At 50.4% G+C, this 22,204-nt stretch overlaps 1 protein-coding gene across 4 annotated transcripts in view; it reads right to left on the bottom strand.

Moving 5' to 3' along the window:
• Myt1l (myelin transcription factor 1 like) overlaps positions 1 to 22,204 on the bottom strand; it is a 126,976-nt gene that overhangs the window by 52,436 nt on the left and 52,336 nt on the right. For all 4 annotated transcript variants that reach the window (XM_027937824.2, XM_027937823.2, XM_027937821.2 and 1 more), the window contains exons 9-13: positions 17,839 to 18,053; positions 9,888 to 10,138; positions 7,674 to 7,910; positions 6,027 to 6,148; positions 5,116 to 5,184 (exon numbers count right to left, since the gene is read on the bottom strand). In XM_027937824.2, coding sequence (XP_027793625.2) covers positions 5,116 to 5,184; positions 6,027 to 6,148; positions 7,674 to 7,910; positions 9,888 to 10,138; positions 17,839 to 18,053 — 894 coding nt within the window. The remainder of the gene's footprint in view (positions 1 to 5,115; positions 5,185 to 6,026; positions 6,149 to 7,673; positions 7,911 to 9,887; positions 10,139 to 17,838; positions 18,054 to 22,204) is intronic.

Below are 22,204 nucleotides of genomic sequence, written 5' to 3' on the forward strand. Positions count from 1 at the left end.
AGGGTGCCCTGCATAGAAGCTCGGGTCCCAAGTGCTACAAGGCCTCTGCAGAGGTTTCTGCATTGCGGACCTTCTGCTGCTGGCTTGGGCTGGTCTCAGTGCGCCTGCAAATGTGATTAGTTGACGGTGGTGAGGATGGGCCAGCCTCTCACCTGTGGCTCTGGAGGGGACTCAGGGCAGGGATCTTGCTGGACCAGCAAACGTTCCAAGGAGGCATGTCCTGCAGGGTCCAGGCTGTCCCCACCTGGGGTTCATACCGCGGTGTGCTCGCTGAGGGGCAGGAACTCATGAGGGACGGAGAGGAGCCAGAGGCTGTTCTCTTCCCACCTTGTGGGGACCAGTGAGCCACCACTCATGGGATCCTCCTTTTTCCAGTCATGGGTCTGTGAGCTCCCGTGTGCATGCCCGTGATTGACGCAAACCCCAAACGTTCTTATTTTAGAATCTACCATATCGTGCTTGCCCACACGTTGAGCTGGAGCTGGCCTTACTTGTGGTACAACATGAGCCTATCTACAATTATATTTGGTAGTTTTAAATTTGCTCTTGTGCAAGCCTTATAAACCTTTTATAGACATCGAAATAGAAATGGAAGAACTAAGCACTTGCTGGACCAAGAACAAAATGCATTTAGCTGCTCGTGAGAGGGACTGAGGACAGGGCTTCCCATGGTGGGTGCGTGAGGGGTCCCTGGAAGCCCGGCAGCTGCTGGCTGGCCCCAGTGGTTTCCTGACAGCCCTGCGTGGGTTATAAGAAATCCACTCAAGAGCAAGCTCGTGTAAGTGTGCCGTTACAGCCATAGCCGCACACAGCCTCTCAGGGGGACCCAACACACAGATGTGCCTCAGGGAAGCGTGACATATGGCTCCAACTCCATTGCTGCCTCTGGACGGAGAGGCCACTCCAGGCCTCAGTTCCCTCCTCTGTAAAGTGGACCTGAGCCCCCTGCCACCTTGGCTTACAGATCCCACGACGTGCGTGGAAGCTTGGTTGACTCTGCCAACTGCCATGCCCCGGAGACACGTAAAGTATGACTTGCCAACAGGTTTCTCTGTTCTAGGGGCCAGGGAAGGGCTCACCTGGCCCCCACTGATGGTGTGCTGGAGACCCTCCCGGGACACCCCATCTCACCAAGATGTGTGCTCCTGCAGAGGTGCCGGGCAGCGCCAGGGCTCGGGGAAGAGTGCTGCTGAACTAGGGGACATCTCACTGAATCGAGGGTCCTGGGGTAACTTCAAAGTGCAAGACACCCCTGGTCTATGGAGAGGCCGGGATCTCACAACTGTCATAATGAGCTGAGCTTACTCAGAGGCCAACACTCAAGAAGGAAATACGGCTATCTGTTGAAACCAGGCCCGAGTGGATAGCAGCAAAAACTCACAAAGTCCTACAGGTTCACTGTGGTAAATGGAGGAGGCAGAAGTTTACAGAATGAGGACTGCTTCCCAGGAGGCCAAGTGTGCAGGAACCTTCTGCTCTCTGAATCTGGTGCTGCGGGACGCGTGTCCTCTGGCAGAGCCCCTGCAAATGACGACCCTGCACCTGCCTTAGGTTTACAGCCCAACACAAAAGCCCAAGGACAGCCCAGAAATACGTAGCCTTTAGGTTTTGACCCAAGTTCAAGAGTTTGATTCTTTGATTTACACTTTATTTTAAAATAACTATAACCAGGCTACAAAAGCAGGGTTATGTCATGTGTGGCTGAACTTGCTATTTGCCTAAGCCTAAGCCCCCCCATCACGGCCGGAGACTATAGAGCCAGTGAGCAGTGAGACCACAGGCAGGATCCCCATGCCTGTGACGAGTAAGTCCAAGGGCAGATGGAGAAGCCGAGACCCCCTGCAGCCTCAAGTCTCTCTTCCCACCAGGCTTTGTGCTAACGACGGCACTCATCTGTGAGCTGAAGATATGGGTAAGGATGACTATCTGAATTTGGGCAAACAAGTTGTCAGTGGAATCTAGTTTGGAGCCCTGTTTGAAGAACTCATTGCCACTGCCTGAAATCAACTTTGACTTTGCTTAAATTGTCCTTGAGATGCTGAAACACCTACATCCTGGTGTCTGCACTGGACACACGTCTGGAGCAGGAAAGGGATTTCCGTTGGGAGGCATGGTCCCTAGAAAGAGCAGCGGCCAACCTCGGGGGGATTTGCAAGTGCTTTCCTGTGGCTTCTTTTAGGAAGTCTTACAGAATGAAACTTAAAGAGAAGAAACTACCCTTTGGAACCATATAAAGCAGAGTTCTTGCCAAAAATTCACTTTAATTTGCACGGTTTTGTTGTTTTTTGACTTGTGGCCTCAGCGTCACAGCCAGGGACTCCTCCCATGGCCCTGGGAGGCGGGTTGGGGGAAGGTGTGTAGAGCTGTCCTGGACCCTGCCTCTGAGCACCTGTGGTTTCCCCTGCATCCCTCCCTCCTCATTCCCCACAACTGAACTGGCTCTACATCGGTTGAATGAGGGACCAGAGAAAGTAGTGTTCTGGTGTTTGAATAAGATTCATGCACACATTACATTTTAATATGTTTTCAATTTACATACCGTACACAATCAGACACAAAGTTATTGATTTCTTATTAAACTATTGCACATCCGTTGCTACAGATAAGAACTAAGCACAGTGTTAACTCAGGAAGTCAAAGAGCTTTGAGGGTCCAAGACCTAGGGTACACCTGGTGAGATTCATCTTGTATAGTAAAGAGTATCCTGTTAATGGCCAACTAAAAAAATTCAGTGATGGAAATGACAAGAGGAAAACTCCCAGAAAACTTCACGTGTCATCTGATGAAAAGAGAGGACTTCTTGAGGGAATGGGACCCGCTGCCTAACAGGTCTCCATGAACCACTACAGGGCTGCCTTGTACCCTGAGTAGGGACTCTGCTGGTCTGCTCAGGTGGGAGGCTGCTGTAGGAACTGATCAATCTTTAAAACATGCATATGAAGAGAGGTTCATTGGAAAGGGCTTGAGTGTGAATTACTCTCCAGGAAACGGTTATACATCCTCTGCTCAGGAAAGCCCCAGCCGAGCTTTCTGACTCCGAACACAGAAGAGATGAGCTCACTGGCTAAAAAGTCAAAGGCAAAGATCATATTTTGATCCACGGTTTCCTCAGTTTGAAAAGACATCAGCATGTGAAAATGGGCCACTCAAGCATGAACTCCTTATAGAAGGCACTGAATGGAAATTCTTAGTTTTGAAGATCCATTAATAGAAATAGATCATTTCAGAAAATAATCTGAGTTTAGATTTCCTAGCAAGGATCAAGCAAAGGGGAGCTTATTTGCAAAGACAGGTTTGGAACTGCATGTCTCTCCCCAGGAGCAAGAAGGTGTTGCCGGGCCTGTGCTGCTCTGGAGGACGCGAGAGCGAGAACCACCACAATACCTCCCCAGTGGGGCGGGGTGGGGGGGGGAAGAGGGAAGGTAGGGGCTGCAGAAGCAGGGGTCTGCAGGGAATTTGGGATTAGGATCAGCTTCCAAGCCCAGCACTAAGGGAGAGAAGCCAATGCAAGTGCATGGTCAGAGACGGCTCTGGGCTCGGGGCTGAGCATGAGCAGTCAGAAGAACACAGATGCAGCAGCACCCAGGCTGCTTTCTGGTCGACAGCTGGTCTGTGGGAAATGGAGATCTGCCCACGTTTTGCACAGTACTCCTCATCAAGAAATGCAAAGGAAGGACTGTTGTCACATTCTGACGAGAGGCCAGGGTCCAAGTGCAGTGAGTCACTGTGGGCCACGAGGAAAGTGTGGTCCCCACCGGGACAGGAAGAGGCCTGGGCAGGGTGTGGTGAATGGCTCCTGCTAAGGCTGTCCGCTCTGAGGTGCTACGGCTAAGTGTCCACCAGGCACTGCTCTGGACCAGGCTATGGACTGCAAGGTAAGAGGAAGCCCTCCAGGGCTCACAGTCCATGAAGAGAGCTCCGAGAGGCGTGAGGCGCAAGGGCTAGTTCAGGAAGTCACTGAACATGAGCAGGTGGTCTATGGCACTAGGGCCTTGGACAGGGATCCTGCAAGAAATGACAGGGTGTGAAATGACGGCCTGCGCTCTGTGGAGCCTGGTCTGTGGCCAGGACTGCTGGGAGGATGGACACAGGGAAAACAGCCTTTTCCTGGTGTGGGCACAGCCTTTCCAAACAGAAGGGAAATCAAGAACCCTGTCCTGAGGTGGGGTATCAAAGGGGACACACAACTGCCCGGGTGCCTGGCTCTCGTCACGTGTGGACTGTCCCGTCTGTCCTCACAAGCACCAAGGACCACCTCACAAGAGGCCTGGCGGTCTCACACACCCTCAGGACTCGCCCCTGCTCCTCCCATGTCCTGTCTGGGCCTGGAACGTGCCCTGGGGAGACTCAGAGAAGGAACGCCTCCGTGGCTGGTGCAGATGCTGGTGGTTGCAGTTTTGCAAGATTCATGCTTGAAAGCCACAGGCTTAGGGGACGGGGAGGCAGGACTGCTGGACAGTGTGTGAGCGTATGCAGCGTGACGGCAGGACTGCACAGATTCATGCAGCATCATCCTGAGCAGCACTAACTCACAACAGTACCGGTGTCTTATGGAACTAGTACGGCAGACTTCTCCTTTGGGCTACTGAAGTATGCATACTTTGAGTAATTATATGAATTTTTGAGTTTAAAAGCTTAACTTTTTTTCTTTTTTTTTTTTTAGTTGTATATGGACACAATGCCTTTATTTTATTTTTATGTGGTGCTGAGGATCGAACCCAGTACCTTCCACCAGTGAGGCAAGCACTCTGCCACTGAGCTACAGCCCCGGTCCTTAACTTTTCTTTTTTAAACTACAATCACTTCTAAAAGTTTGAGTACCTCTGAAAAATTTTCCTTGCAGGTGCATGCATACCTGAAGATAAGACCCGTGCTTCAGACAATTCTAGATAGGAAGGATGTGATGTGAAAGAACTAGAGATGCATATAAGGGAACATGGCAGAGGGATCTTCCAGAAATGTGCTGAGCCCGAAGCCCTATCCTGTGCACTAAATATGGCACTGGTACGCACCGGTGGCTCCTTCAAAGCATTTTCTTTTCAAATGACACATCATTTTTTGTGAACTACTGAATGAATAGGTTTTTAAAAGAGAATTGTTTTCATTAACGCTTACTTGAGTTCTTGTGAACTGGTGGCCAGCATACTTCGAATGCTTTTGTCAGCCAGTGGGCAGCCGGACAGACTGTAAGACAGGCCAGGGAGGGCAGGTGAGTGAGCCTCTAGGCAGTGGAATCGCCCGAACGAACACAACATACAGTCGAAATTAAAAAGTTCAATGCAGAAGAGCAATGGGGCAAGTGCTGTATATTGAATTTTTTGTATCATTAATTCTGAATATGTACAAATGTAAATTTAAGAAAACATTTCTGTTAAGAAGCATTTTTTTTTTAAATTGTGCTTTTAGGTTTGAACGTTTGAGAAGAATTTTGCGAATTTTGGCAGTTTGAGATTAAAAGACATTATACAACACGTAAGTCAGCATGCTTTTGAAGGTCAACATAGAGCACTTAGGGGTCAACACAGAATCAACGTTGGTACTTGACAGCATTGTTGAGGTAAGCTGAAAACAATAAATTGAAGACAGAATCCACCATGAGAGAATGAAGCCACACCTTCTGTGTGAGGCGTAATTGCCAGTCACATGACCACTCCCATCACACCCCGGAGTTGGACATCTGCCACCAAACAAAAACAGAACAGCCAGAACAGTAAGTACGTTTAGAAAACTTCCAAAGAGTTTCATTGTTTCCAGTTTAGCTGCAATGTCTGCAAGGGGATTAAGCACCCTGAAGGACAGCTGGGAAGTGCACAGGATCAAATGAGATGACGCTTCCGAACGACAGAGCATCATTGAGAACCAGCAGGCACAGGTCAGCCTCGCGCCTACTGACTGGCAGCTGGAGACGCCGGGTGCCGCGAACGCGCATGCTCAAACGGCAAGGCGGGTGCAGACCGGTCTTTAGAAATAAGCCAAAGGAAGGGAGGACTGAGGAGAGTCGGAGTTTCACCTCGCGTCATGCTTACGTTATTAGGTCCTTTTTGCTCTCCTTGCACTGGGGGTACTTGGGCTTGGGGCTCGGGATGGTCACCTCCCCAGGGTACCTTCTTTCTTCCAGAGCCTCCTGGAATGGGTCCAAGTCTTCTGGCTGTAGACAGAACACAGACAGCTTCAGAGCCAACGCCGGAACTCAGAGCAAGGCCAAGGAGGGCCCACACCTGCTGGGCTCCTGCTCTGCTTCCCCACCTCTTCTCCCACAAATTCATAACCCAACGCTTCTTTTCCCTGACAAGGCTCCTTCTGAAAAAGCAGACTGCCCTGTGCACAGCTGCTCTAAATTTCAAAGTCTATGGTGAACTGCCAGTGGTCAGAGCCCCTACTCAGTCTCCTGCTGGCCAAACTGCAGCAGGACTCACAGCCAGTGTGGCAGCTGGGGGTCTCTCTCATCCAGTACCCAGGGGTGCCTGCTGTCCACCGCTGACACTGCACTGCTACTCAGCACTACGTCATTGGTGAGTGTTTTAATATATGTGCCCTTAAGTCTCAGTCGATGGGAGACAACTGTGTGAATGTGATCTTAAACTGCCTTTGGGCAGCATTTTCTGAGAATACCTGTGTTTAGTTGCGTCCACTTGCAGTAACCTATGAGTCCCTATAGGTGGCAGCGCCGGCAGTTGGTGCCCTCAATTCACACTGCACAGCTCTGTTCCTCATAGGACCTACAAGACGAGAGTTTTTGTCCCTGTATGGGAGCTTAATTCTAATTATAATAAATTTGGGGATTCAAATACAGTGTATTTTTTGGTAGTAATGATTTAACATTGCAGGAGAGAACAACAATTTTTTGGAATTTAGCTTGCCAACCAGATTTGATTTTTTTCACAATGTCTAGATGCTTAAATCAATTTGAGGAATAAACACAATAGACTTATAGGCATGTGGCTTCCCTGTCAATTCCTTCATGGAGCTAATATTTCTTTTCCCACCTCCTTGTTTCTGTAAGACACGATTGCTTGGTGGGGGTTCATTTTGTAGGAAATAAAGGAGAGTCTAAATATGCATGAAAAAATCCAATAAAGAAAAATAATCCTTCCTTCCTTCCTTCCTCTTTTAGCCCAAGGGACATTATATCCACTTTAATAACCTGAATTTGAAAATTCAAGTTCCTTCAACAATATGTTCTTGACAAGGGTGTCATATTGTCCTAACAAGGCTGGGTGATTGTGCATTCAAGGCCAGGCACAGTCCTCTGAGGTTGTGTGTCTTGGAGAGGAGCCCTGTCCTTCGCTTCAGAGAGCATGCCGGCAGCCATCGGCTGCTTCCCACACTCACTGCTCATTGCCAGCCTCTCCTAGCAGAGAAACCTGAGCTGCTGCTTTGACAAGGAACTAGTGCTGCCTGTGCCTTTCCCCGGAGCAACGTTTGTAGCAAAGCACACTTGTCAGGAATACAATGTAAGAGTCAACAGTTTGTTTCCCCCAAACCGGTATGCCACCATCTCTTTCAGGTCAGGGAGAAGTGTCCCTACCTAAATCCTAGGCAGCTGAAAGCCATATTTAAAGAAAAACTGGGCTTTTTTTGAAGGGTGTGCAAATGGCATCTGCTCTCAGCCAAGCCTACTCCAGCCTCTCAAAGATCACAGCCAGAGCCAACAGAAGGGACAAAGGACATACGGCCATCTCTTTGGGATCATCCTCGTCCACCCGTCGGGGCTTCATCTTGGTGTAGTCCACTGGCAAGTCCCAGCAGTCGCCCTCGCTGAGCTGGAAGCACCGGCTGCTCATCACTGCCTGCTGCTGAGGGGACATGGGCTCCAGGGGCGTCAGGACGGGGCAGCAGCTATCCCGCGGCCTCTGTTTGTTCATGCTGAGGTCCAGGGTGCCATTCTCATCCACGTCCATGTCAGGGTTCTGTTGGCAGAGAGACATGTGACAGCCGGGCCTGAGCACTTGGGACATCCCATCCTGTGCGCCCAGACTGTGGCCCTGCCCTCAGTAGTGTCATGTTCACCCCCAAACTCCTCATTACTGTCACTCCCAAGGCAGGCCAGCTTGGTCTGATGGCCATGTCAGCTACCCCAGGCTTACCTGGAAAATTGTGTGGAGACTGATGAATGGATCTGTCTCTCCATTTGACCTTTTCCCTATTTTTCTGCCATCTTTCCCCCTTCCCTCTCTTTTCCCATTCCCTCCAGTGCATCTCTGCTTTTAGAAATGAGCATGGCCATAAGAAATTCAAAGAAGTTCTTCTTTTTGATGTCATTAGAGTTCAAATGCCTACAAGATCAAAAATGTGTGTGTCTCTCCGTGTGTATGTCTGTGTGCGTACATATCAGCTTGTGAACTTTCCTTTAGTTTCATTGATGCCAATGTTTCAAGAATTAGGAGGAAAACGAAAGACTCAAGGATGAAGGAAGGAAGGGAAAGGAACTGATTTTCTTTCTGAACCCTGTGCAGTGCTGAGGACTCTGCTTGCAGAGGAGGTGTGCAGCGCAGCACTATGCACTATGCGTCAGCGCCCTGCACTGCAGCCAACTGCCCAGGAACAAACCAGAGAGGTGCGTTTCAAGGTAAGAATGCTTCAGGGAGATGAGGCTCCTTCCCACCTGCAGGAGGGAGGGGGAGAGGGGCCCATGGAGGGCAGGAATGCCCCCAATAATTCTCCACTTTTCTGGCAGAGTTACACTTTTTTGGACAAAAGTGTGATGTCAGAGACGGAGTGAAACTGCTGCCTGCCAGGAAGGACCCAGCAGCACTTCCCTCTGAATGTCATTGCCAAGGAGGATCCACCACTGGGAGTCCTGGACTGAGGCTGTCTCCGGTATGTGTCCAGCATCATCCTGCCTAAGAACATCCTGATCTCAAGCTCTGATACTCATTTTGGCTGACATGATGTTTGAGTTACTCTCTTAGTTTAAGAAAGTGAAAACTAAACTAAAATAGAAGTTTCTGTCTTGCCCCGGAGGAATCTTTCATGGGAGTCTTGCATTTTATCAGCCCTGATCACATGAAAACTGCACGCCCCTAATGCTGCTCCACTACTAGGAATAAAAATATCAAAAAGAAAAAGCATTTGCAAAACATAAGATTACTGACCTTTCTCCATCCACACACAAATTATACTCATTTATAAGGACTACTGTCAGAGCTGTTAGCGAATGGAGAGAGCGCCCTTTGTCTATCAGGAGAGTGGCTGACATCCACAAGCCAGAGCCTGCGCTCAGAACACAATGGGCCACTCCCTGGCAGCCGGGCTCTCGCCGGCCCCCTAGCGGCCCGGGCGAGACAGCTCTCCATTCTGCCGTGTGGGAGCGCTCCCTCTCCTCTCTGAGCACACGTAGGAGCCCTTTGGTGAGGAAATGAACAGTAGGAAAGCCGGTCACCCCTGCGCTCCCTTCCAGCATCTGTGACAGCGTGGACTAGCAGCGCCATGTGACTTGCTCCCGGGCCATCAATTGGAAATGTGGCTGAGGGGCAGCCCGCCTCTATTTGATAAGGGTGCTGCCAAACCTTCCTCCCATTTAACGTCAAGGTGCTTTGCTCTTTGAGTTCTCTGTGAGGTCATCTGAAACGCCACGAAGACTGTGGATGTTTGAGTTACTTTTGAGTAACCCAGTAACATGTGGGACACAGCTCAGAGTTTACAGAACCGATTTTCCACCCTAAAGACGGAGAGGCCTGGCGATTTCTCCTGACCTAGAGCACATGGGTCTCCTGGGCAGTGGTGCAATGGGCAGCTGGAGCCGCGCGGCGGCACTGCTCAGGTGAAGGACGCGCCGCACCTGCAGAGCGCCCCCGCGCGGCTGCAGCGCAGCTGGCTCTGTGCGGTTGCGCGAGCAGAAGCCCCGCCTCCCGGGCCCGCCCGCGGCCAGGCGCAGGTGGGCGTACCCGAGCGGCGCACAGGTCCTGTGGCTTGGTGGACAGGTTCTGTGGCATCTCGCGGCAGCGCGTGGACAGGTTGAGGATGGCGGCGGCCGCCATGTGCGCGGCCTCCACGTCGTGCGTGTAGTCGAAGCTGCTCTTGCTGCACGTGCTGCTGGCGCTGCTGCCGCCGCCGCAGCTCAGGTTGCTGCTGCTGCTCGGCGCGTAGCTGCTGGTGGTGCTGCTGCTGGGGCTGGCGGTCTTGCAGTACCGCTTCGCTGCGGAGACAGCGGACAGGACGACTCAGGCCCCGAGCCCAGGACGCGGGGACACACAGCTCCCCCGCCGCCCCCGCCCGCGCATGTAAACACACAGCGATGGGGAACATGACGTGGGGGCTTCTTTCCCTTTTTAACATTGCATGTGTTCGGTTAGCAGAGGACTGGGGTGAGCTGGGAAAGGACGCACCCTTTTCTTCAGCAGACTGCACAGACATGCGTGGCAACTTCCCCTCCCTGTAAAGGAACACCCCTGGCTTGGATCTGGCCACAGATAGTGACAGTTCCAGTCTGGTCAAGGCTTGAGGAACCAGCTTGTCTGGGGGTGGGGACTTCCACAGATCATCAGCTGGGGTGGGGGATATCGTAGTGGTCAGCTTGGGCTCCGTGTCCCACATGCAGGTGACTCAGATTCAAGGGCCATATGGGGATCACCTGTTGGGGTTATGGAGACCCTGTGCTTTGGGAAATGGATTTTTGGCTGGGCATGCAGACTGGACAATGTGACCCAAATAGCCCTTATCCTAGACATCCCATACAGGCTGTGGAGGGAAAGGTAGAATATCACACACACCTGTGGCCCTGGATCAGGGTAAGTGTCAAGACACCCCTGACTGGCTGCTGGGTGTGCAGTCAGGCACTAACCCTTTATGTCAGCAGCCTCTCCATCTGCCTGCAAGGAGCCTGGACTGCTCAGTGTCCCTTAGGAACAGCTGTCTTCACTAACAGCAGGCAGTAGGAAAGAGAGCTATTTTTAGAGCCCCTTAAAACCTCCTTTAGTACCAGGATGATAAAATGTCTGAGTCGATCATGTATTAGGATGGGACCTTTTCCTACTAACACAGTATCACTGCCAGGATGTCAGAGTGCGTTCATTTGTGTGGGTGCATGTATCCACCTTATATCCCGTGGAGTGAGGAGTGACCCTGCAGGGTGTCTGCAGGCCCCCGTGGAGCTAGACTCTGCAGGTGCCTTCACCCTCCCTCAGGAGCTTCTCCTGTCTCCAGCTGCCATGGTCAGCCCTAGGCAGGCTGCCCTAAGAGCAGCTTGGCCTGCGTTCTGTTGTGCCTGGCCCTCCATGGCAGAGCAGAAGGCTGTGTCTCTAAAGAGGCCACCACCGTGACCGTGGCTGCCAGGGAGCCTTGCAGCTGGACACTGTTCCCTGGTGGTTGGCCTCCAGAAGCCCTCCGTCTAGAACTCAAGTGCAGCGCCTTCCTCCAGAGACAACCCTCACAACACACCCTCTCACACAGCTGAGCCATCTTCCGAGCAATGCCAAGACCCTCCCCAGGGCACCAGCTGGGGGGCACAGGAGGGATAGGCTGAGGGGTCGTGGCCGCTAACTAAGGGCTGACTAGAGAATGCACACTCAGGACACTGGGGACGAGGTGCATCCTGGGTGACAGGATGAGGCAGTGGGGACCAGAACCCAGAAGGCAAATTGGCCACCTCACTCTTCTCAGCCTCCTGCCCCAAACCACAAAGCAAATTGCATATGTTAGTGGCTTGCGCACACAGCCTCTCTGCTGTGAGCCTGAGGTAGGGCTGTCACACGCCCCAGAAGGGCAGACTGTCCTCTCTGTCGTGCGCTCTGCCCAGCACTGCCCTGGGAACAGCTCCCACACGGGTAGCTCAGCATGCCCAGAGGGCACCTGCCTCCCATGTGGTCTCCTCCCTCTGCTTTCTGAATGCTCTTTACTAAGTAGCAGAACTGTACCCCAGGGTGGGCCTGCTACAGGTCGAAGAGCAGCCTTGCCAGGCCTCTGAGGGCGGCCACCCTGGGCACATGTGGGAGCAACCAGAGGGGCCTGACAGTGGCCACCAAAGTCCTCAGTGTCGCTGCCTGGGGTACTTTGGGATGCTCTGGATGTGGACTAAAGTTCTTGATTTTCATCATGTAGAATTTTGTTAAAAATAGGGTTATGGAAACTAGGGGAAATGAAATAATATATACTCAGGACAGCTTTTCCCTTTTAATAATCTGATGAAGGCTAGCTATTGGTTCAGGAATGAGAGAAGAAGTGGTCCAGGTAAACAGGAAAAACAATTGCTTTGTTTTGAAACTAGATAATGTCAATTTCTAAAAAATGCTCAAGGACCAACTTGGGTCTACAGTTCAACAGCAGCTAGTGCTGGGGGCTGTGGCAGATGTGGCAGGCTTGGGAGTGGCTCTGCTCAGCGCTGGCCTGGGTCCTCAGGCAGGAGAGTGGTGCAGGGTAAGGGGAGCCGGTTGCTGCCTCCTGGGTGTCAGCTCCATCCTGCTGTCTGCCTGTGTCGCGGTGGCCACACTGGGTACCACTGCCATCTACTCACAGGGCTCTCTAACGTGACTCCTCTAGCCCACCACCTCCTAGTGACATGCTGCTGCATGCCCACCTCAGAGATGTGGAAACCAAGGCTGACCAAGGGCAAGACAGACACACAGGGGAGAGCCTGGGCCACAGTCAGGGCGCAGGTCGCCTGGTCTTATCAGCCTTCTGTCTGTTAGACAGTGCTACATCTACAGGGCAGCAACCTTTAAAGGGAGTCTCTACCGTGACTGCACTTCTACTCTTGCCTTACTTGGATTGCCTGAAATCATCCTGAAGTCCTGAATGTCAGCAGGAGGGAGCACCTCCCACCCAAGTGTCTAAATCTCAGACGCCACATCTGGGTTATACCAAGAGCATAGTTTACAATTGTATCGGGCAAGTAAACTGTCAATAATTTCTTGATTCACCCGTCAACTCATTTCACTCAAATAATTATGACAATATTTACCTCATATCTATCCTTCTACTGAACATAAACAATTTTTTGTGTTTATTCAAAACAAAAATAAGAATATCTATACTTTAGATCATTCAAGAAAGGAAGGATCCTAATATTGCCTATTTGTGAATGTCCACAAATCCCTTAGCATCAATACATGTAGGCCGAACTTAACATGCTCTGAGTCATGATGCTGACTCTGGTGCACTGCAGGGCAGGGGCAGGGAGCACTGGCCACTGGTAGTCCCCAACTTCTTCTCCCCCAGGACTGACCAAGCCCTGCTTTGTCAGATGAGAGCAACCTAACAGAGATCAAATGCATGGCAAGTAACAAACAGATTTTGTTTTTGATGCCAGGGATCAAACCCAGGGCCTTGTACATGCTAGGCAACTGCTCTACATTGAGCTACACTCTCAGTCCCAGATATATTATAAATCCAGCTGCTTTTCCATCAAAGAGCAGACAGCATTTGCTAAGATCCTGGGTGCCCAGCTGACTTCGGGAAGGCATGAGGAACATTATCACATCCCCCCAGAAGGCACCAGGTGTTGATGGCCCTGACCACCACTTCTCCTAGCATCCTGTCCCTGTATGCAGGAAGAACTACACAATCACCACGCCTAGGATTAATTATGGCTGCATATGCAAATTAAAAACCCCAAAGCAAACAAACACAGACTTCCCACCAGAGCTTCTTCCTGCCTACTCTGTGTGTGTAGCTTCTTTCTGAACATGCGCAGCTTATTCTCCTAGGAGTGTCTGTTTCCTTGTGCATTAGCATTTGCGTGCAGGGAATAGATAAATATGCCCTTACAACCCCGAATTTCCATGAAAACTAGACAAAAAAAATGTGAGCAAAGGATGTCTATCATGAGGTCTCACTTCCACCAGACCTCACCAGGAGCTGGTGACCTTGAGGCCTGCCTAGTCCATCTGACCTTCCACATTGTGATCTGCAATCCTGGTGCTCAGAGCTTTTACTGTGAGCACGTAGTTCACCACAAGCACATTAAAATGTGGATGCAGACTCTTATATGGGGAAAAGGAGCCTTTTTGTCAAATAGCTGTTAGATAAAGCCTGCAATGCAGATGGTGTGCTTACAGGGTCTTGGAGACATCTCTCCATGGGTCACCCTTCACGTGGCTACTCCCTGCCTTATCTGCCCTGTACTGCACAGGAGACCCACGCACAAAGCCTCTTGCACACCAGAAACTTATAGCCTCGTGGGAAGATAAGATATTTAGGGGTGAAATGACCCAGGGATGAGAAATGGAGCTACCCTGTGGGCTGCAGAGAGCAGGAGTACATCCCGCCCAGGAATAGGGGAGGGCCTCACAAGAGGCTGGGAGGTCCTCGGAGAAGGCAGCAAAGGAGGTGCTCTGGAGTAAGGCAGGGGGTGGGTGAAGGAAAAGGGCCAGGGGAAGTCTTCCAGGTTGCAGGAAGGAGAACCAGCTCCAGAGGAACTGTGGAGCAGGGGGGCTGGGGCCGCCGGGGCCGCCAGGGCCACTGGGTCAGATGTCTGATGCCCCCACCTTGGGACTCCTGGGGCCAGAGGCCTGGACCAGGGAAGAGGTCAAGACAGCACGTGAGGAGGTGTTTGTGGAGTGGAAGAGGAGGCTCCAAGATGACTTCAAGATCTGGGCTTATAGAATTTAAAAGCTGGGAATAGCCAAAGGATCAGCCACAGAGGGGAACCCACGTAGGCTGGGGACTTAACAGATTTCAGGACATCTTGGGTGGTAACATACTGTCCAGAGGTGCCACAGAGGTGGCTTAGATCCAGGTCAGCAGCTTTTCCTGCAGAGGTCTCTGCAGTGACCATTGGATTTCCTGGTGGCTAAGTGATCACTGTCCTGGCTCCTCAGCTCTGCCCCTGTCCAGCAGCCCAGCTTACCCTCCCATGGGTAAGCATGGGAGGCCACTTGGACAGATTTAACGAGGTTTAAATTTCACATAGATTTTACATTTCATAGGATACTCCCCTTATTTTGTTTTATTTCTCCAATTATTTAAAAATGTTAAAACCATTCTTAGCTCACCATAGGACACAGGTCCTGGAGTGGACATGCGTGGGGTGCTGTGGCCTTTACACTGTCCCTCCTCCATCACCCATGGGCTCCCTACAGGAGGGCACTGACCTCTCCAGCATGATAGATAATAAGAAGCTGTTTGGTACAGCTCCCCGGTTGAGCCCTGCCTTCCTCCAGGATCCCCAGACCCTTGACTGTCCTCATGAACCACAGGTGTCCCCAGCTTCATGCCATTTCTCCTACAACTCGAGGACGGAGTGTGCAATCTGCCCCTTTGGTGAAGCTCACCCAAGCCTTCCAGACAGAAGGGAGCCCTTGCCTCACTGTGTGTTGGGGCCTTCCACAGCCTTGTGTTGGTCTATCACATCCTCTCTGAAACCTTCTATCCAGAGGAAGGGTCATCAGCTGAGAGGCCACCAGCCACTGGCAGTGTCTGGGGAGGCAGGGCGTAAAGGGAGGTTTGCTGATTGCTTTAACCACAGCTGGCAGGTTTGGGGGGTGCCCCGAGGCTGGGGAGGGTGGACTCCTCTCTGTTCATTCTGCACCACCAGGCCCTGCTCTGTTCCCTAAGAATCACACTTTACTACAGCAGGCTGATTCTGAGGCTTCTTCAGGGAGCAGTGTCTGCATGCTCTGTGCCCAGGTAGCCAGACTGGGAGAACACTGTGTGGGCACTGCAGCATCCACCCAGGTGAGGGTCACCTCCTGGTGCAGGTGCGAGGACCATGCCCAGCTCCAGCCCTACACAGCTCCACCCAGCACTCTTGCCACAGTGGGCACTTCCTTGACCTTTCTAAGATCTTCAGGTGAACCCAGCAGACCAAAGGTTGAGCTGTCTACTTGGTTCTCAGTAAATTGTGCTAACGTGCTGTTTCCTTTTCTCTTGGTTTCCGGAGGACCTGGGCCTGAGGTCCCACCCTGCATCGTCAAGAGGGTCTTGTTTTCTGGTGGAGCCACGAAAAGAATGGGTCAGCCTGATTTTCCAACAACAGGCATTGCCCGGGCTTGTGAGTGAGCACCTGTGATTACTGTGTATTCATCCCTCTCTCTTTGACGGGCAGAGGGTGGGCAGACACAGCCTTCTCTCTGCTGACTCTCCCACGGCTGGAACCACACCTAGCCCTACTCTACTCTCCAGACAAGGAGTGAGTGGAGCTGCAGACTGTGGGCCTTGCGCCAGTCTGCTCCAGTGTTACGCAGCTAGAACCGCAGGCCCAGAGAGCCCTCCAGCTCCCGGAGGGGTACACACCTCGAGGACACTCTGCCTGCCTCGACTTTACTGGAGCCCCTGTATGCTAAGGTAGAGCCCTGGCTGCAGAGACAAGGTTAAAGAAACCAGGCCACAGAGAGCAGCCACAAAGTACATGGTAAAAATGCGCCTCTCAGGAAGGGACTAGTTCAATCACTGAGAGGCCGCCGGGTTGGGAAGGATTCCCAGAGCATCTTCAATTATGTGAATGACATTTCGTTTTGACCCTTCACTTGCAATTGAATGAATGAGATCACAACAAATCCATGACTGGTGAATATTACCAAATAAACAGTAAAACAAAGTAACTATCTTTATATCCACTGTAGCCATTCCCTTTTCCTACTTACATCTAGGTTTCTGAATATTGAGGAATTATATGCAGGGATAATCAACGTGTGACACATCACAGGAATGTTAAATTCTACCCACTATACAAACAAATGGCCATTTAGGTAAGAAGTAGCACAGCTGAAAAGCAGGAAGCAACTTCTACTGGATTTAAAAAAGGTTTCTAAATTTCCTCAGTATTCAATTTAAATATTTTTTTCACATACATGCTGTGATTTTAATTAAATGCCTTTTTCAGAGAGAAACCCCCAAACCTTAAAAAACTACCTTTGTTCCTCTGCCTATGAGCACCAAATCATCAGAACTTCATACCCTGAGTTCAGAGGGTAAGATTTGCTGAATATATTCTAGAATTTAAAGCAGCTACATGGAGGCTGGGGTGGGGACTCAGTGGTGGAGTGCTCACCTAGCATGGGTGAGGCACGGGGTTCGATCCTCAGCACCACATAAAAATAAATAAATAAAAATAAAGGCATTGTGTCCACCCACAATTAAAAAAATACTTTTAAAAAAACCCAGCTACGTGGTCAGATAAGTAGGTAAAATAAAAGAAATAGAGTTGGCCCTCAGGGGTGAGCTACTTACCAGTGAGCTAGCTGGGAGACAGAGGACAGCCAGCTCTCACCCCGCACAGTGCCCAGGGGGCACGTGGGTCTTGCTGCACCAGTGCTAGGACAGCAGCAAGTGCCCAGGACGTCAGACCAGGCAGCACCCGGAGGCTGGCCCTTTCCTCCGCCTGTCCTCCCAGATAGACGAGGCACAGGTCCAGCAAGAGCTGGCCAGGTGGAGGTTGTCAGACGTGGCTGCACATCAGAGCCATTGGGAACCTTCTAGAAATACCACTGTGCAGGGAACACCAGGGATCCAGATTAATTGGTCTGGGGTGCAGCCTGGGCATAAGGAACGGACGAAAGCCCTCTCCTCCGTGACTCTAATGTGCACCCAGGGTTGAGGGGGCTAAAGAAATGCAGGGCTTCTCCAGGAGCCCCACTGCTCTCTCCCACATGGTCTGTCTGGGGCATCTCTTAAAAAGAGGTGTCCTCCCTCACCCCGTGAAATCAGGGAGCTTCTCTCCACATCCCACAAGCTACAGAACCTATTGTTTGGAATTGCTGGGGACACTTGTCCTCGTTCTTCCCACAGTTTTGACCCTCTACCCTGAGGACCTGGGCCTCTCAGCATGGGACCGTGCTGTGCACATCATGCTTGGCACCCTGCATGGCCACCAAGGCTGGGCAGATCTGCGGACATGGATACACACAACAACAACATCAGCATGGCAACGTGTCTCTCATGTATAAGATGTGCACCTCCTACCATCGTCATATCCTTTGGGGGATATGTCCCTGGTTTGCACCTTGGGAGCTATGGCTCTCTTGCCATAAGTATGGTTGTCGTAACTGTTGTACTCAAACGAAGTCTTGGAATATTTCTCGAGCTCCTTGGCCAGGTTGGAGCGCGGCGTGGTTGTGGGGACATTGTTTCTGTAGCCATACTGAGGAATCTCGAGCTGCTTTACAAAGCACATTGGCCTGGAAGTAAACAAGACAACAGACAAGAGCTTGCTTTCTCGCGGCCGTGCACGTGGGTAGCAACATCGCGTTTCCTACAGGTGTCGGGGAGTGGGGGCCTTGCACCGAGATCACAGGTTCATTTTCCCATGCAAGGGCAAAGTGTGCTTTGATCACACAGCCCCAAAGAAGCCACCTGCCTAAAAGTCCATGCAGAAGAAAGAACAAGAGATCAGGTCCCTAAATGTCCTGCGTGCTCTCAGCAGAGGACCGGGGTGCAATGGAGATGTGAGGTATGAGGATGAGGCAGGATCGGACACCCAGGTCTGGTCTTGGCAGTGGTCACAGAAGAGTAGAGCTACACAACCGTGAGACACTGAAAAACTTCCCTTAAAAACAGGAGGAAATAAAGAAATACCCTTAGAGACAGAGACCGGGACAAAACTAGATTTTTCAAGCTGGACGATAAAACTGAATGGGATCAGACATTTTGTCAACTGTCTGTGTACTCTTTCAGTACTTCAGCCAGTAGACGTTTCTTTTAGACTTTGGGATAAAATATTTAAATGGAGAACGTTTGGTCACTGTCTGTCTACTCATGGGTCCTCTGCCCATGCTCTGTGTGTGTCTGTTGGCAGGCGTCCATCTCAGATGTGGAAGCCTTGGGCTTTGACTATGTCTTCTTAGCCTTGTGGTGAAGTACAAGGGCTCCTTCTGCCCTCTCCCCAACTTCTGCTTTGGGCGGAGGGCAGAAGATCATACACTTACACGTGGAGTTCTACAGTCCAGTCAGCCTTTTTCCCTAAGGCAGAATATTTGGATGAATTCCCACATAAGCATTGTTTTTGTGCCCTGTATGACTCTTGTTAAAAAGTGAATTCCAAGGACAGGGACTTTCCTGATGATTCTTTCTCTTTCTGAATTTTGTGAAAACATTTTTAAAAATAAAGACCCAAGAAAGGCTGATGCTTCAGTAGGAATAAAGAAGATGGGGGGAATATATGCATCGGCCCTGAGAGAGACCGTGTCTGGCACAGGGTGCTGGGTCTGCAAGGCTGGGTTCCAGCACTGGCACGGAGCTCTGAGGGTGCGGGCTGGTGTCTGCAGTGGGGGACCCCGGCTGGCTGCCTGGGGTGGAGACCTGAGGGTGGGTCTGCTCTCTTCCCCAAGCTGTCTCCCCAGGGGTTGCCGGCACGGCTGGAAGTTTGTGTGTGTGAATATGCACATGGTCTCTACTGGCCATTGGGGTAGAAACTTGCAAATTATTGTTTTGCTTTTCATGATTGTGAAAGTACCACATGATTCATTTGAAAAAATGTTTAGAAAATACAAGAACTATTTAAAAATCACCAATGATTCTTTGAGAGATGAAAAACTGTAACAATTTTGGTGTATTTTTGGTTGAGTTGATGCATTTAGTAGTTATCTAACAGTTAAGACATAAAATTTATACATAATTCACACTCTATCTTACATGGAATTTACTTTTACTTTTTTAGGCTTTGAAAAGAGTTCTTAGGTGCATATTGAAATCAATCAATAACATACTATTAACTATTTTCCAACTTTCAGAAAATTTTTTGTTATCATAAATTCTGACTCAATATGCTTTCATGTACAAATCTATTTCTTCTCTGGTCATTTCATGAATTTATATTATTTTTTAGAGCAATTACAAAGTTTTGATAGCTGGATTTTTAAAAAAGGAAAGCAAGCCAATTTCTATGTTGCTAAATAGCACCTATGTCACTTTTAATGACATAATATGGTAAAATACCCAATTTATTTACCAAATTACCAACTTATTTATCTTGATTTATCTAATTTATACTGATTGAGGCAAGAAAATTATGTACCAGTGATTGGTCATCTATTCTGGGGCATTTTGCCAGGTAACACTGGGATTGCCTATATGGATAAGGCCCTGGAGCAGGGCTTTGGGGGTATGGAATGCTTTTGTGGGGTTTGGGAGAAGAGAGGCCCTTCTGGCTATGGGGATCAGCTGAGCTGTGATGGAGAAAGCGGTGTTTGAGGCAGATGCTGCCTTCAGGTGAAGTTCAGCCTAGGACCTTGGCTGTGGGGAGGGAGCACTCAGGAACGTGCACCCGGGATGGACTGGGGACTTGTTGGGCCTGGCTCTCTGCTCCTTCACCTGTCATAGGCGAGGGCCACTGCAGAGGTTGGGAAGGGCTGGGAGCCCGGGGAGCCGAGAGCTGGGGTGCACGGATGGACTGAACAGTCCCACTTTTTACCAGGAGCTCTCTCAAGTCTCAGATTCTTGTTGGTCCATGTACTGAAACACTTTTTTATTCTAACCTTCACCTACATGATTGTAGGTTTAATATTTTTTCTTCCCTTCTTTCCTTGCTCCATTGAATGAGCACTTCTACCTGGAGACACTGGTGTACAGGGCTGCTGGGACAGACACCTCTCCTGCAAGTGCTCACACCTGGCCCTATGTCAGCCCGTTGGTGTTGGAGCATGTGGGAGCATGCAAGACTCCAGAGGCAGGGCCAGTAGCCTGCCCAGGGAGAGGAGTCCAGGCTGCTGCACTCAGTCTGCATGGCCCTTGGTGGCTCCTGGTGTGGGGTCTTCCCTTGCTGCCAAGGGGCCTGTCCAACCTGCTTGTCACACCAGTCAGAGGCATGAGGAAGCTGTTCATCTGGGCACAGTTATTTGTCCCTGGCCTTCGTTAGTTGGCATCGCCATAGCTGTCCCCGGGCCAACCCAAAGGGGTACTGAGACACAAGGCCACCTAAACCACAGGCAACGGCTGCTTTCGGCTGGCCTAGGTGGAAGACCATGCCCAAGTGAGTTGACATTTGCAATTGTTTGTGTCTCATCTGTCTCAAGCCATCTGTGGGTTTCCACTGAGGCTGAACCAATCCTGCTATTGGAAGTAGAGCCACATGTGCGTGGACAGCACAGCCACCTGGTGACATCAGGAAGGGGCCATGCCCAGGACTCCCAGCTTTCACAGATCTGGTCACAGTAGGCAAAAGAAAATTAAAATTCTGAGAATTCTTTCAGCTACAAATTCCTCTTCATCATTTTTCAACGTTTTCTGGTTATCAACCCTCCCTTCCTGAGGTGGCCGGGAGCTTTTGTTGGGGGCATTTCTTGTGCTAATTGCGGGTTCAGAGCTGCCATTGTCTGTCAGACAGTCTTGTGTCCTTAAGCTGAGGGTTCTGGGGACACAGATATGTGAGACAGGTACACTGAGTCTGTAGATGGTTAGCACCCAGGAATAAAAAATAAAAATTTATTGAAAGTCTCTTTTTGAGTGTTGGGATCATGGATTCTTTTTATGCCTGTTTTTTTTTTTTGCTTAATTAAATATTCCTAATCTGTAAATATTTAAACTTTTCTGTTGGAGGAGAGAGATAATTTAATTACTGTGGTAGATTAATGTAAGAAACTGTGAAATAATACACAAGAACCAAAAAAGATATTCACCTCCCTTGCATGGTGATTTTCTCCATGTGATTTATCCCAAAGAATAATTTAGCAGGAGCAAAATGCTGTATCTATGGAAAAATGTTTGTCATTAATAGTAAAGTTGGACATGAGCCGAGTGCCTGGGCTGGACCTGGCTGCTACACTGGGGGCGTCTACCCAGCAGGATATGCATGGCCCTGAGATGGCAGTCATGACAGTGTGCAGAGGGAGGGGTGTGGACCTGGTATGACATCCAGAGAATGGGAAAGCCCACGGTGGTGGCTCTCATGTGGACAGGGTTTGGAGGCAGATGCAGGAGTGAGAGATGTACACAGAGCTTAGGATGCGGATCCCTCCCCTGCCTCCTACGGGTCCCGGCCTTCCCAAACCTGGAACAGCAGCAGAGGCTCTACGTGACACGCCCCCCACCTCCCGGTCTTCACATGCAGTGATTTCATGATGTCAGCTAAGTCCCCAGACTGTCTGCACTCGGTTTTCTGGCTTGTCAACTGGCAGTCATAGCACCCACACCCACCTACACTGGGGTGCCTGAGGGTCAAAGGCAATGACTGCCTGGACGGCTTTCCAAACGTAAGCCCCTGTCTTTGTCGAGGAAGTGTCCATAACCCCCACATTTCCAGCAGCAACACCGCCCTGTAGGCTGGTGTCATGCCCTGGCTGCAAATTAAGGTTACTTTGGGCATCTTCTTAATTTTCAAATCTTCCCTTGCATT

This window comes from Marmota flaviventris, chromosome 14, assembly GCF_047511675.1.
Source record: "Marmota flaviventris isolate mMarFla1 chromosome 14, mMarFla1.hap1, whole genome shotgun sequence".
In the NCBI taxonomy this organism is placed as follows: domain Eukaryota; kingdom Metazoa; phylum Chordata; class Mammalia; order Rodentia; family Sciuridae; genus Marmota; species Marmota flaviventris.